Source organism: Cheilinus undulatus, linkage group 6, assembly GCF_018320785.1.
Source record: "Cheilinus undulatus linkage group 6, ASM1832078v1, whole genome shotgun sequence".
NCBI classification, from domain to species: Eukaryota; Metazoa; Chordata; class Actinopteri; order Labriformes; family Labridae; genus Cheilinus; species Cheilinus undulatus.
In genome coordinates, this window is record NC_054870.1 from 53,551,262 (window position 1) to 53,567,871 (window position 16,610).

At 39.2% G+C, this 16,610-nt stretch overlaps 2 protein-coding genes across 2 annotated transcripts; both read right to left on the reverse strand.

The window, feature by feature from the left end:
• Positions 1-1,004: 1,004 nt before the first annotated feature.
• On the reverse strand, positions 1,005-7,694 carry ntpcr (nucleoside-triphosphatase, cancer-related). Its single transcript, XM_041789835.1, has 5 exons — positions 7,615-7,694; positions 5,503-5,665; positions 5,311-5,413; positions 3,856-4,065; positions 1,005-1,683 (listed from the first exon to the last, which is right to left on the reverse strand). Exons 1-5 carry the CDS (start codon positions 7,646-7,648, stop codon positions 1,609-1,611), a joined length of 585 nt encoding a protein of 194 aa, XP_041645769.1. The 5' UTR covers positions 7,649-7,694; the 3' UTR covers positions 1,005-1,608.
• A 2,916-nt stretch (positions 7,695-10,610) lies between these two features.
• On the reverse strand, positions 10,611-13,330 carry map10 (microtubule associated protein 10). The gene has a single exon (XM_041788952.1). The coding sequence runs from the start codon at positions 13,252-13,254 to the stop codon at positions 10,897-10,899; it is 2,358 nt and encodes a 785-aa protein (XP_041644886.1). The 5' UTR covers positions 13,255-13,330; the 3' UTR covers positions 10,611-10,896.
• Between the last annotated feature and the right edge of the window lie 3,280 nt (positions 13,331-16,610).

A 16,610-nucleotide genomic window follows, 5' to 3' on the forward strand; every position in this document is an offset into this window, starting at 1 on the left:
CAAGGGACAAGGCTGAAGGGGCCCTCAGGGGCCACTGCATTAAAAGCAAGCATGATTCTGTACTGAAATCACTGCATGGGCTCAGGAACATTCCAGAAATCATCGTCTGTCAACACAGTCGGCCGTGCCATCCACCAATGACAGTTGAAGCTGGATCATGGAGAGAAGAAGCCATATGTGAACAGGATCCAGAAACACCGCCATCTTCTCTGGACCAAAGCTCATTTAACATGGACTGAGGAAACATGGAAAACTGTTCTGTGGTCAGATGAAACCACAAAACTGTGTCCTGTGGACTAAAGAGGAGAGGGAGCATCCAGCTTGTTCTCCTGGCTCAGGTCTAAAGCCTGCATCTCTGATGGTATGGGGTTGCATTAGTGCCTATGGCGTGGGCAGCTCTAACATCTGGAAAGGAACTATCAATGCTGAGAAGTGGAGAGAGGTTTTAGAGCAACATATGCTCCCATCCAGACAACGTCTCTGTCAGGGAAGGCTGAGACAATTTCAGCAAGACCATGCCAAACCCCATACCACATCCATGACAACAGCATGGCTTCACAGGAGAAGAGTCCAGGTGCTGAAGTGGTCTGCCTGCAGTCCAGACTTTTCACCAATAGAAAACATTTAGAGCATCAGAAAAGAAGACCCAGGACTGTTGAGCTAGAATCCATCAGACAAGAACATCATCAGACAACATTCCTCTCCAGAAACTGGTCTCCTCACTTTCCAGACATTTACAAACTGTTGTCCCATGAGATATTCTCCACAGCGTACCAACATTTCTGGAATTGGGGCTGTAAATACATTTTTAAATCTTTAATTTGGTCGCCATATTTCCCTTTAATGTTGGCTCATGAATAGAAACCCCACCATCCTTCAGAAATGAGCATAAAATCAGTGAAATTTGAGCGTTCACAACATCAGACTGAAGCTCAAAATTGCTACGAAGTCGATGAGCAAATGACCATTTTTGCATCTTTAAAAGAACAGAACAATTTCATTACTGAAAGACAATGTCTGTTTATTTTTCCATTTCTTGTTCACACTGGTGAATGAATAAACCATGAAAGGATTGGACATACAAGCACGGTTAAATATTGATCGATCTCTGTGAGCAATTCCTGCGGTTGACAAGACAAACACAGGAGAGGCTAACACAGCCGATAAAAGAATAAATCTACAACAATCTTTCTTTGTTACTGTAAAATGAACGCTGTAAGCTTTAAACCAAGATCTTAATGAGAAATAAATCTGATCTGTGTTCAACACAAACGGTGCTGGACTCTTCGAGTGCAGGTTATTTACACACTAACTGAACAATTCCCCGCCGTGTTCCATCTCACCATCAATTATTCAGCATGTAATCCATTTTGAGGCCGTATGCGAAAGAAAGAAATTAATATTGAACATAAATGCATGCATGTGACACAAACACTGCTCCTGCGGCTCTGCGTGTCCTTCAGGTTGGGTCATAACCCTGATGTGAGCGTGTGTGGATCCACTCAACACTTGGCCTGTACGCTCACTGACACAAATAAAACTGACCGTCAGCATAAAACCCTCACAGGCTGCACGGTTCCTCCTCTAAAGAGGCTCTGAACCCACACGTTAGCTTTGTTTCAGACAGTCCTGTAGTGCTGATAGGATGTCCTGTAGCAGAGAGCTCCTGTTCTCCTTTGACACCTGGACAAGGAGAAAAGGAAAGATTAACAAAGGTGAGTAAGGTACAGGGCTAAAACTTTGAACACGATTTAAACAATGCATCTCCATTATCTTAATGACCAGTAGTGTCAAAGAATGCCAAAGATTTCATAAAAATAATCTATTAAATGAGAAAGGACTATAACAGAGGACTGAACTCCTCAAAAAACAAACTTCTGCACATTGTCTCATTGCATAAAAAACAGGGATGCACAAATTCAGATTTTTGCATGTCTGATATCCTGGTATTTTCAGATTAATCGCGGCTGATGGCTAAAATCTAAAGTCAATATATGCCCATATTCACAGTAAGAATATCGGTTAATAAGTAATATATCAGCAGCAATTCTGATATCCAATGATATGGTGCATCCTTAACAAAGCAACCCTGGCAATTACTTTCAGCACAATAACATTGTCTGCATGTTTTTGAATGTATTTTGTATTTGTGTGTAATTTATGTAAATTTCAGTTTTCCCTTGGCTAAAAAGCTCTGATGAGAGGTTAAAAAAAGAGAATAAAGGCAACATTTAGGGGGCAAAATAGCTGTGGTACATAGCATTGCTTCATTCTATCAGGACTCCAGGTTAGGAATCAGTTAATATGAGCTATGTTGTTGCATCCAGTCAGGACTCTGTGTAAGGCTGAGTCCACACATAGGTGACTATTTTTGAATTTTGAGGTTTTCTGTTTCTAAAGATTATCCCTGTATCCTGCTTTTTTGTAACTATTTTGGGTGTTTTTAATGCACGTGATGATGGAATAGGAGAGGAGTTATAAACATGGAGGAAAGAGGGGGGAATGACATGCGGGACAGGAGCCACAGGCCCCATGATTTATTTTCACTTTACAGCAGGACTCATCAAGTCCATCTGCACAAGGGCCAGATCTATTCTCCACAGAGACCCTGGGAGCCGGACTTTCAAATCTACAAAAATTTAAGAAATATTTTGGTCTGATTGAAATATTATTGTAGTAGTATTTGTATTTTCTTTCTAAACTCAGGACATTTTTAGTCATTACCAGTGAGATCTATCCCTATCTATCCCCATTTTTAACACTTTTAACCCTTTTTTGCCCCTTTTTTCCTCTTTTACCAATTTTTGCAAGATTTTAACCCCTCTTAAACAACTTTTCCTGCACGTTTTACCCCCTTCACTCTTTTATCCATTTTTGACACTTTTTCACCCGTTTTCATTACATTTTTTTTCAATAATTGTTGCAACATTTAAATTAATGTTTGCCACTTTGCCAGGCTATTTTTTGCTGTTTTTACCACTTTTAACGCATTTTTGATACTTTTTGCCTCTTTAACCCATTTTTTCCATTTCTATCCCCTTTTAAACCACTTTTCCAGCAGGTTTTATCCTCTTGGTTCCACTTTTCTTCATATTTTGACACTTTTTAACTCCTTTTTGATACTTTTAACCCTTTTTCCCTGTTTTCACCACTTTTTCACCAATGTTTGTCCCTTTGTGCGACTCCACAACCCAGCTGATGATCAGTGCTTTACAGGGTCTTCTAGACTAGTCAGTGAAACTCCTTTAGACTTTTGTTTTTATTGCTGCGGTATGAAAATGGATGTTGGCAACATTTGAATTTTCAGTATCGTATTAACACATATGGCTCTGGTAGAGTACGGATAGTCGTCAGGATATCTTGAATTATACAACCAACCCAGTTAAACAATAAAACTGTGCTGACCTGCAGGATGTAAGCCTCAGTGTCCACTTTCAGATTATCAATCCACATGTTGTAAACACCTAATCTCTGCCCTTGTGCCTCAGCGGTGAAATTATAAATCATATGTTTGCCGTTAATGTTTCCACTGCTCAGTAAACTTGTGCTGTATTATAACCAGCGCAGAGAGGGAGTGTTTTGCATGACAATATCCATAACTGAGTCTTCCGTGATAAATTATTTTGACATGTGAGCGCGGCCTTTGTTGTTGAATCAGTCACGCATGATTTAGAGTTAATCCTGCTGTAGGAGAGGGATAATGCAGGGCACGGCCTCTCTGTCACCGAGCAGACTGATGCCCTCATAACACCAAGAGGCTACAGTAAACACTGTCCCACAGTCATTGTTGGACTTAAACTGACCTAAATACCCCCTTTCCTCCCCCAGAGAGAGCGTGTGATTATTGATACTTACAGTGAAGACCTTGACATCCCTCCGGCCCCGCACCTCCTCCACCAGGCCCAGAGGTTTACCCTTCGGGATGGGGATGGTACCCAGGACGGTGCAGGGGGAGCTTTCTAAAATCTGCCTCACTGATCTGATGAAGGACTGGCTGAAGAGCTCCATCTTACCGATCTCATCGATGACAAACACCTTCCTGTCGCCCCCTCCTCCTGAACCCACCTGGAGAAGAGAGATGACCGCTAACTGTTAGCAAACATGCTAAAACTGATGCATCTGTGCATTCCTACTGTGAAATATATCCCAAGCTACAGATATGGCAAACAGTCCATATGGCATGCTTACAGTCTGTTAGTTAGTGGCAATTTAAATAAGTTTAAGATGGTAAAAATGGTCAAAAAGCAGCAAAAACGGGGTGAAAAAATGGGTGAGAAGTGACCAAAAAATACATCAGAGGTGGCAAAAAATTGTCAAAAATCAAAAAGTGTGCGAAAATGGACAAAAAAAAAACTGCATTTAATTGCAAAAGACAGCCTGAATTGGCAAGAAGTGGCAAAAATAGGCATAAAGGCGCAATCACAGGAGGAAAAGTAGCAAAAATGGGGAGAAAAGTAGCAAAAAAAAGCATAAAGTGGCAAAAAATGAATTACAGGTGGTAAAAATGGTCCAAAAGTGTCAAAAACATGACCAAATAAAGAGTGAAATGTGACTAAAATTGGCAAAAATCTGCAAAAAAGTGGACAAATGGGAATTAGGTGGAATTTCACTGCAAAAGGCATCTTAAATGGGTGGCAAAAATAGGCGAAAAGGGACCAAAAAATAGTTAGTTACAGGAGTTACAGGTGGCAAAAATGGTCTTGAAATGTATTTTTTGGAAATTATTTTAGTTTTAGTTTTTTTTTTATGAAAACCAGTGGGGTTATGGAACTGTACTGGCCTTTAAAGGGTTAAAATTTCCAAATCTAATTATCATTTGATACATATATTTCAGGCTGAACAAGATTGACTCATTTAAAGTGGTAAAAAATATGAATTTATCATATTTTCACAGCAGTTTTGGGGAGGTTCACAGGCCACTGTGAACACACAGACAGGTTCACCATGTTCTTACCTCATGTATGTTGCCCATGTTTCAGTGTTTGCATTGGGCACACGTGCTGATCTGTGTGATTACAGAAAGCCTTCATGTCAGATGAAAGCAGACTCCCACACACACCTTGGTTTACAGCATGAGTAGGCGTCACTCCAGGCTCACTTTACATGCCGGATTAATCACGGTCAGTGACAGCCAGACGGCACCACCAACACTAAAAATGTCATCCTGGTATTTATGTGTGTGCTAGCTTCCAATTATTCCATCAATTCAAAGAAAAGCAAAGGTTTGATGGCGAGTAAAGTGGGGAGCATTTGCTCGCTGTGATCTATTGATGAAGGTGAGTTAAAAAAGCCCGTGTGATGGTGTCTTACATTTCTGAAGAGAGGGAGAGCCACACTTTCAAACGATGGCAGGTCGACCACATACTGTCCCACCGTGTATTCCCGTCTGCCGTGAGACAGAGCGGACACGTCTCTGCGAGTTAGAAGAAGATGGATGTTCCTGAAAAAACAGCTCCATCAAAGACAGCAGGTATCTGCGTTTAGAAAGGACATTTGTGCTACCTGATTCTGGACAGCCGGCCTCGCTCTCCCGTCACTGTGACTACATCAAAGCCGACTCGACGGCCCCCCTCCCTGACCTCCTCTGTGTAGAAACCTTCAACTCTCACTCCTGATGACACCAGAGCTTCACAGGCTTTCTGGACCAGCGTGGTTTTACCCACACCTGCACACAAAACAAGAGACACTGTCAAACATCTCAGAAATCAGCAGTCATAACTGAGGTGGCAGCATCCTCCTGCCGGGTTTTAACTCTGTTTAAGGGGCAGCAGGAGCTCAGGCTTTACGGTGTTGGGTTGGAAACTCTTGGGTCATCAATTCAAGTCCCTGTTAGACCAAGTCCAGCAGTTGGTCTGGTTGCCCTTTCACATGCAGACATTCCCTTCAACATCTCTCTATTAGTGCACATCAATAACATCCTGCTTTTACATGTGCATGTATTTCTGCCCACGTGAGCGCCATGTCCAATAACAGAGTGTAGAGATGAATTTCTCTTTGACATCTTTCTTTGTCGTTAGAGACGACTGCACCCAAACCCCATAAAGCAGTTGCTCTAAACAGATCTCCTTTCAGGACACACCACCTCCTCCTTCATGAGAAATCAGGGAGCAGATTTCAGAAATTATTTGAGATGCACAAGAGAGAGTACTGAATAAACTGAAAAAGTATATCACCAACACATTGGCAGAGCTGGGCATTCAATCATGACTCAATTTTAATTGCAATACTAAATTCCCATGATGCTGAAAACAAAATAATCTATATTAGATGATAGACATAGGAATCTTAAAGCACCTCCTGATTTAATCTGCTTATGATTCATTGGGTTACGATTCAATTTGATGCATTTTGCTGCATTTGATGTTTTTTTTTACATTTCTGTTGTTCTCACTGTGTCAAACATAATAAAAACATTTGTATTTAGAAAAATAGAGATGAATTAAATGTCCACTATCCTCTAATGCAGTGTTACTCAAGCCTGCTCAACCAAAGAGCCTAACTGTTGAAAAATACCTTTGTAAGAGCCACAATCAAAGTGGTGAACAATTGTGAAAAAATGGGTTAAGGTGGCAATAAAATAAGTTAAAGCTGATAAAAAAAAGAAAGAGCAGAGAGAAAAATGGCAAAATGGAGAGAAAAGTGGCAATAAAGGGCAGAAAGTGGCAAAACAATGGGTGAGAAGTGGTAAAAAAAAATGAGTTAAAGGTGGCAAAAAATGTTAAAAAGTGTCAAAAAAGGAGGGAAAAAGGGCGAAAATCAGAAAAAAGGTGTGAAAATGGACAAAAAACTGTATCTAATTGAAAAGACAGCTTAAATTGGCAAGAAGTGGCCAAAATAGGCATAAAGGGGCAAACACAGGGGGAAAAGTGGCAAAAAAAATGAGTTACAGGTGGCAAAATGGTCCAAAATGGTATAAAATGGTCAATTTCTACTGTATGCTTTATGTTCTACTATTCCATTTCTGGTATATTTATCATTTATATATTTATTCACTGCTGCAATCCCAACCGTTCAGTTTCCTATTAGCTTTTTTATTCAACTCTTTTCAGTCGACTAATATTTACAGTTTTTTCTTTGTCAGTTTAATTTCTGCTGAATGTCGTTTTCTCTGTTTATTTTTCTTATATTTCATTTTAATGTCCTTCTGCTCTTTTTTCCTGTTCTGTTACTTTGTAAACATTTTAAATGCTCTTCTTTATGAGGCTCTGTTCATAAACGAGCCTTGCCTTAAATTCTGCTACCATAACGACCTCCACACATTTATGATCATGGAGTTCACTTTATTCTCCTTGTACATGATGAAGACTGAGCCTTTACATTTTTATTCCATTCATTAGAAAGAATAAAGTGCAACTTTAAACCTGGACACATAATGTTTCAAACTATGACGTGTGATAACGTCTCTTTCCTCGGTGTTAGGAGTTAAAGGATGTTATAAAAGTGCCAGAGTTTTGGTTATAATGATTGATGTTGGATATTTTCATCCAAAACCCGCTAAAACGAGCTAACGTCACCTTTGAACGAACCTTCTCTGACCCTCAGCTCACTGACAGGTTACTGTTGACAGCGATATTACCGTTAAAAGTCCCAAATACAGACTGGTTACTGTTTTACCTGGAGGTCCTGTCAGAAAAACGTGTTTGATCATCTCAGTTTTCTCCTCTGCTGCTACACTTCCGTACACATCGAGTTGACGCATGCGCGGTAAGCAGACCACTTAATAAGCTCTCAATCAAAACAATCACAAACATGATGATTAAAAAAAACAATAAACATGAATATGAATGAATATTTTCATCAAAAGCGTCAATTTATAAATTTAAGACTTCATGTAGTAGAGGACAGTTTAAAGTTATTTTCAGTAAAAAGACCAATCCTGTTGTTTACAAAGAGTTAAAGACCTTCACAAAAATCAACACTACAGGAGATGGATCTGCTGGTTCTGATGATTTCACTGATGGAGGAAGCACGAATGAATTATCTCTGCTAAAGAGTTTAGACAGTGGATTAGAAAGAGCTGGAGGAGGCAAGTTTAATTTGAACAGTTATTTTTATTATTGTTATTATTATTATCATTATTATTATTATTATTATTATTATTATTATTATTATTGTTATTGTTATTATTATTATTATTGTTATTATTATTATTATTATTATTGTTATTGTTATTATTATTATTATTATTATTATTATTATTATTATTATTATTGTTATATAAGTGATTCTGTCCACTTGGACTCTTGTCTAATTCTGAATCTGTAAAATGTTGCTGTCCTAACTAAGCTCACCTGAATCCTTCTTTCTGTCTAATTTTACAGCAACACTGAATTGTAAAAAACAAAACAAAAAAAAAAAAAAACAATGACATTTCTTTCTTAAGTTGTTTTTAACTTTTTATGCTATTTTGTATCATTTGTTCAGTTTTGTGGTGCTATAAACATGAGCAAATGTGGGAGCACAACAATTCTGCAAAGTATGAATTAAAAAATGAACTAAATTCTAGATAAATATGAATGTACTCATAGGGTATGATAAAAGAACAACCAATGCAAATAAGTAAGTATTGTTGTCTCTCTCAAACCCACAGTGAGAGTAACATTAAACCCAACAACAATGCCATGCAACATAAACCACAAGGTTCCCCAATAATCTGATTTGTTCATCAAAATACATCAACACTTAAATGCAAAGCAGCAGGTTTGATTTAAAGGGAACACGCTGAAATAATGAGCTGCAGAGCTCTGGGAGACTCTCAACACATGAAAAGTGGAAATGAGAGCCTATCAGTTTGATCATTTGCATAAACAGCGTGCATATAGATTTTTTCATCCTCTTATATGATCCTCAAAGACTTGTCGTCCTATACTTCATGCAAATGTCCAGCAGTATTTAACTGAGCGATTAAGGTGCTTAATGATTTCCTAGAGATCTTTAATCCAACGTTTCAGACATTTTAGCTGAAATAAAAGTTATATTATTCACACGTCCTTCATCATTTCTTTATTGAATTTTCAAGACAAGGAGGAGCTCTGTTTGATTCTTTCATTTCTCTTTTTATGCAAAAACACAGAGAAAGAATTTCTTAAATCTGCACGCCTTCTTTTTAACAAACCTGTTTCTGGTAAACTGTAGGTATTTAGAGATGTTCATCCTTTTATGATACCAAAGAGCCACGATCCAACACCTCTTGCCCTGTAACTGCACGATTAAGACTAAAATAATATATTTAAAAAGGAGTTTAATTTCAGCAGTAATAAGAAAAGAATCCATTGACAAAAAAGAAAAAACCCACAGGTCTTTGGATGATGGGACCAATGCAAAGTTAACTCGTGTCTGGTCTATTGCAATGCAGTTTCTCTGCAGGACTTTGTTAGATATGTGACCTCCCTCCCCTCAAAAGATACCAGATATAAATGTCTGCTAAATGACACTGTAGCATTGGAAAGCTGTTTAACTTTTCAGCCTTTTCTCTCAGTAGACCTCCTACCACATGAAAACACGGCATTTCTGAGTATGCTTACTCAGGCTGTCTTCTCTCTGTTTTATTGTCATTAGTTTTTCGTTAAATTTAGATTTGTTATATCTGTATCATACATGTTATACTGTATATGGTAATGTGAAAATTCAATGAAAGACATACCGAGCCATATCTCTTAAAAATGTGATATCAACAATGGAAGTATCAAAACATTTCAAAACCTTTATCTAAACCCCATTTCCACCTTTCCTCATCTTAATGATGCTTGTGTATCTCCACATGTTGAACATGCTGCTGGAGTGTGGGGTTTAAAAGACTTTACATTTCTGCAGAGAACAGCTGTGCCATGCTTTCTCGGGGTTCTAGGATTTACTCCAATCCCAGCATGTCAAGACACCTGAAAACTCGAGACATTTTAGTTTAGTTTTAGTCGACCAAAACTCAAGATATTTAAGTCAAACATTTTAGTTTAGTTTTATGATACGATACACTTTTTAGTCCCCTTAGTGAAATTTGTTTTGGACTCCAAGAGTTGCACAGATGAAGCTGCCAATTTATAATACAGAAGTAATAGACTACAACAAATATGCAATTACATAACCCACACATATTGCACATACCCATAATGCACAAGACTCTCTTAGTCTATAAAAGTCCTCATATTTTAGTCTTTACTTTAGTCCAAGCATTTATTCTCTGGCCTAAATCTGGTACCAAATCATGGTAGTGTGTTCTCTGCTAAACCTGGGGTCCCTGCTCTCTACAGCTGAGAGACAGAATAGATACAGATGCATTGTTTTTTGACAGATTTACCTTAAGTGGAGAAATATCATGGATTTTGAATGACTGACAAAAACTACATTACATTTTAGTTTAGTTTTAGTCATCTTGATGAAAACTAAACTTAGTAGTCAGTTTTAGTCATCACAGATCTATTTTTGTTAGTTTTAGTTTAGTTTAAAAAAAAAGGCTGTCAACGGACAGTCAGAGTTTTAGTCGACGAAATTAACACTGAAATACTGCAGAGTCCTGATGAACAACAACTGGAACAGCTGTTCAAATCTGACACTTGCTAATTTTGTCTCAAAAGCCTGGAGAAGAAGAGAAGATAGTCTGTTTGAGTAGTTTTTATTTTGTCTCAATATTTCTGTTAAGTTCTGTTCCATGACAATGAAAGACTGACTGTCCTCTCTGACCCTGATTAGGTTAAATTCCTGGTGCCATGTAAGCCCATGTGGGCGGGGCATATGACTGAATACACAACACAATAGTACAATAAAAACAAACATGAAAGAATTTTCCTAAACAGAGCAAAAATTACAGGTCCTGAGCACCCAAAATTGGGAAAGTGAGGAATGCATCATTTTAAAATACATATTGTAAATTTTGACAATCTCACTATAAAAGTTTTTTCTTCACATGGTATAACCCGGGAGTTTGTTGGCCACGAGCTCAGAGATGTGCTTATACTCTTGTTTGAAGTCCAGTGATCCGAGCTCGTCCTCCACCTCCTCTGGATCAAAAGAGGACGCTGACTCTGTAGAAAGTCCTCGAGCTGCTCGTCTGTCTCTGGTCGACTCTCTCCTCAGACCTCCTGGTGATGTTAAACTGTCAGTGAAGGAGCTCCGTCCCTCTCTGCTGCTCTCTGTCGCCTTTCTGGAGAGGATGGTCTGTATGGAAGCTGACGTGTCTCTGTCGGCATCATCCGAGGAAAAGCTGAGAGCCGACCCCTGGGTTCGAGGTCGGATGATGTGCGTCCCTCTCAGGGCGCGCTGTGGAGGGGAGCTGGGGGCTTTGACAGGCACAGGGAGGACCGCTCTCCTGTGGACCCCCTCAGAGCCGGAGGCAGACGGGGGGCGGACGGGGGACTTTGGTGTTTTGGCTCTGGAGAGCTCAGGGCTGCTCAGGGCATCAGGAGAGAGAGTATCACTGGGCTCGAGGCTGTTAAAGTCATCGGCGTAGTCGTCTTCTACGTTTCCTCCTGCAGAGTCTGAAAATGAAGATTTGGAGCTGCTGTGTCTGCTGCTTCTGGAAGACTCTGTGCTCCCTCTGTGTCTGCCAGCGTCTGACTGATCTGATTCACTGTGATGCTCGCTCATGTCTCTGTTCTGGGGGGAAATGTCACTTTCAGCACTGGGGATGTGAATAAACTTTGTTTTTCTTTCAGGAAAGGATGGTTTTACTGAATTCCTGAGAGAGTTAGGACTCTCTTGGAGGCTCCTCTTTTGTAATGTGATAGTTTGCTGTTGTGTAAGGTCCTCTGCTACGTTCTCAATCATCGTCTCAATATTTTCATTAATAACAGAGCTCTGCTTCAGATCTGATTTTCTTTTACTTGACTTGATCTTATTACTTGTCTTTTTCTTCTCCTTAGGCATACTTGCCTGCATTTTATTCTGAATTAACTCCACACATTCCCGCCTTGTCCCTTTCAAGGGCGATGCTTGCTTCAGCCTCAGATTAAATGTTTTAGTGGTACCAAAAACAAGCCTCTTCCTCGGAGACGTGCTGTAACTCTGACTCTCTTCATGTCTGTCTTTCACTCTTGAGGACGCAGGTCTAGCTGAAGGTGTAGAGCAGTTTCTAGGGGAATGTAAATGCTTTAAATTGGGACTAATCCCTTTAGTTTTGTGCAGTGATTTGTTTTGCATGGCTGACGTCTCTGCAGAAGCAGGCCTGTAAATCCAGGCTAAATTGGGATGAACAGAAAGAGGCTGCTGTGGGCTCTGTCCGTTCAGCTGTGACAGCTCCACAAGGAGGGCGTTTAACAGCGGCAGTTGCTGTATCGCTTCACTGACGGCATTCAGAGTCACACCACTTGTTCCTCTGTTTTCTGGTGATTTTACGTCTTGTTTTCCACTCTGGGCCACCGTAGATCTTCTGCTTTCTTCCTCTGAGTCATCAAGTGTAAAACTATCTAAGTTTGGATTCAATGATGTGCAATCAGCTTCATGTTTGCTTCTCTCCTCAGCTGTGTTGCAATAAAAGAGATGTGGTGGGCGAAATATGGGTGAGGCTTCTTCAAATTGGCTTTCTTTTGCTTTTTCAGGAGTTTGGCTTGTTGCATTATGCTCATTACACACACTTTGGTCCTGGTTATCGTTGTTTTGCAAGGTTTCAGTCTTGTCCTGTGTGGTCGAAGAAGCATTCCCACAGTCAAGAGGCGATACTTCTGCAGGTTTGTTGCTGTCTTTCACAAGTTCTTCGTTTGCATTGTTGCCCTGAATCGCCTTTCTCTCTGTTGCATGTTGCAGCAAGCTACTTCCTAGACTTTGCATTTTATAACTCAGAGACATGGATCCGATTTTCTCCCCTCTGAGGTTGCAAACCCCAACAAGCCCGCGCTCACCATGAGACGAAGGAGCAGAGAGCCCATGCTCCGTCACATCCTGTCTGATCCTCTTCATCACTTTATTCAGAGAGATGAGAGAGGTCCCCACCAGTTTGGGGATGTCTTCTTTAACATCCAGCAGCATGGCGTACAGAGGAGTGTTGGACAGCTGGGAGTGCAGAGACTTCCGGTTCATTTTAAAGAAGCAGCACTTTCCTCTGTTAAAGACGTGCTCTCCTTCCTCAGCTGCCTTCTGCTGGTTATCTCCTCCTCTGTTCTCTTGATGCTGATAAATGAGCAGCGTTGGGAAATCCAGCAGCCTCACTCCGACGGCTAACTCGTCAGAAACTTTCGCCTCTTTATTGAACCGGATATTTTCCACTAAGAGCTCAAATGAAAACAGAGAGTCGGGATGGTCGATATTCTCTAGTCCTGACATCATTAAAACCCCGTAAGCACAGACAAACTCCTACAAACCGACAAGCTCTCAGCTAATCCGCTCACTTCGGCGTCCAGCTTCTAACGGCTCCATGGAAACAAACAGAAGTCGCGCGCGTATGACGTCATAGAACGCGCCCGGATAGAAGGGAGTTGTAGTTCCGTGTTGATGACGTTCCTTCTGGTATAAACATAAATTTTATCATCTAATACAAGAGAGTATGGATGTCAGAGTAATAGGAACGAATGATATATAAGAGAAACGGCATATTATAGCATATAATAACAGATATCAGAGGGAAATAACTCAGAAACCCACCATAAACTAAGAAAAAGACATTTATATTGACTTTACCCTGGTGTTAAATTAACTCTAACTCTGAGGGTAGCCGAAAAAGGCAGCATACGTATAAAACAATAAAAATAATATATATTTCGTTCAGAGCTGTTATAATAGAATAAAACTCAGAGCTGTTAGAATAAAACTCAGAGCTGTTAGAATAAAACTCAGAGCTGTTAGAATAAAACTCAGAGCTGTTAGAATAGAATAAAACTCAGAGCTGTTAGAATAAAACTCAGAGCTGTTAGAATAGAATAAAACTCAGAGCTGTTAGAATAGAATAAAACTCAGAGCTGTTAGAATAAAACTCAGAGCTGTTATAATAGAATAAAACTCAGAGCTGTTAGAATAAAACTCAGAGCTGTTATAATAGAATAAAACTCAGAGCTGTTAGAATAAAACTCAGAGCTGTTAGAATAAAACTCAGAGCTGTTAGAATAAAACTCAGAGCTGTAAGAATAGAATAAAACTCAGAGCTGTTAGAATAGAATAAAACTCAGAGCTGTTAGAATAAAACTCAGAGCTGTTAGAATAGAATAAAACTCAGAGCTGTTAGAATAAAACTCAGAGCTGTAAGAATAGAATAAAACTCAGAGCTGTAAGAATAGAATAAAACTCAGAGCTGTTAGAATAAAACTCAGAGCTGTTAGAATAGAATAAAACTCAGAGCTGTTAGAATAAAACTCAGAGCTGTTAGAATAGAATAAAACTCAGAGCTGTTAGAATAAAACTCAGAGCTGTTAGAATAGAATAAAACTCAGAGCTGTTAGAATAAAACTCAGAGCTGTTAGAATAAAACTCAGAGCTGTTAGAATAGAATAAAACTCAGAGCTGTTAGAATAAAACTCAGAGCTGTTAGAATAGAATAAAACTCAGAGCTGTTAGAATAAAACTCAGAGCTGTTAGAATAAAACTCAGAGCTGTTAGAATAAAACTCAGAGCTGTTAGAATAGAATAAAACTCAGAGCTGTTAGAATAAAACTCAGAGCTGTTAGAATAGAATAAAACTCAGAGCTGTTAGAATAAAACTCAGAGCTGTTAGAATAAAACTCAGAGCTGTTAGAATAGAATAAAACATTTAAAATGTGTAGAGATTAATGAGTCATAAAACAGAAATAAGAAAGCTAGGAACTGTAAATTCTCAGTCATAATAATAATAAAATCATAATAATGATGATAATGAGGTAGCAACAGCAAACAGAGGTAAAAACAATAAGAGCAGAGCGATAAAATGCTCTAAAATCAAATAGGAGAGGTGGAGATTAACAGAATCAGAGGGAAAATGCATTTTTGCTTAAATAAGTAATTACAATAATAGATTTTTATAATACTGTTGATTTTATAGTGCCCGTCTTTGCCCCCATGTCATCACTTTCACCAGTTTCCCAACCTTTTGCCACTGTTTTGCCACTTTACACTAATTTTTGTCAATCTTTGCAACTTTTAACCAACTTTGTTTTTTTTTTTCACTTTTTGCCCAATCTGCCACTTTGTTTTTGCCTGTTTTACCCCTTTTGGGACAAGTCTTAAACTCCTTTTTTTTTTCTTTTTTTGCCATTTTTCACCTATTATTTGTGGGTCTCTTCATCAGTATGTAGTTTTTTTATTGAAGTTACTTAATAAACTTAAAATAAAATAACTTTTATTTACTTTCTGGCATCCTGGTGTTTGTAGACATCATGGCTTAGCTCTAGAGTCTGACATCACTCTCTAAACCAGCGCTGTTCAACCAAAGAGCCAAACTGTTGAAAAATACCTTTGCAAGAGCCACAATCTCATCGGTGAAAAGTGGCAAAAACAGCTTGAAGTAGCAGTAAAAATAAGTTAAAGAGGGCAAAAATGGTCCAAAAATAGGAAACAAGTGGTGTTTAATGGCAAAAGGATGCTGAAATGGGCCAAAAGTGATGAAAAGAGGCAAAAATGGTATAAAAGTGGCTAAAAGAAGTTTCAAAAATGGGAAAAAAAGAGGAAATAAGTGGTATTCAATGCCAAAAAGTAGCTTAAATAAAGTGGACAAAAAAATGGTGAAAAGGGGCAAAAGTGGCAAAAACGATGCAAAAAAATGAGAGAAAAGTGACTAGAATGGGCAGAAAGCGGTCAAGAGTGGCAAAATGCGGCAAAACTAGGAAACAAGTGGTATTTAAAGGCAAAAGGATGCTGAAATGGGCTTAAAATGATGAAAAATGGTGAAAAGGGGCAAAAAATGTTGAAAAAGGACAAAAATGGCATAAATGGGACAATGAAGTTTGGCAGTAAAAGCCTTCTGTACACTCTGGGAAAGAGACGGATTAATGTGAATAATGTCTGAGGTCAAAGTTTCTCCTTCTGAGGTTTTCAGGGGGAATAACATCTCAAATCATCACAGAAGAGCCACACGCTGAGCATCACTGCTCTAAGCTGAGTTCTATTAGCCGATCCACATTCTGAACATCACCAACTAAAAGGTGATTCTGTTAAAGAAAAGGGTTTACATTCTGAGAAAGTTACAGCAGTGTAAATAAATACAACTCATTTTGTTGCTTTGGTAAGAGTGGTTATTCATCAGGTTAGAAATAAAATCTGGTTATAACAGCTTAGCTGTAGTAGATCAGGGTGTTGATGACCCCCCCCAGAAAGCTCTCCCTTTCTCCCCTTATCAACGGCCTTGTGTGTGATGAAGATGAAGATGATGATGATGAAGATGATGACGATGTGCTTGTTCTGTATGAGGACAACTTTGCAGCAGCTGACCAGATGGTGCCACTGTGGCTCTGACTGAGTTTAAGGACTAGAACAGTCTGACCGGAAGTGAGCTCTGAGTCCAGCAGCAGATTTATTATTACTCTTTAACATGTAGATGATTTTATTCCCTCATTTCCTCCGTAGTTATGAACGAACTCTCCCTTAAAGAAATGTCAAAGTCAACAGCACAGTAAAGCAGCTGTCTTGTGGGCGGCGCCTCGTCCTCCCTGCGTGGTGACGTCACAGAGGTAGGTGCTGTGTGTTGGATGGATTTGTGCGAGCTGCTTCAGTCTGCAGGC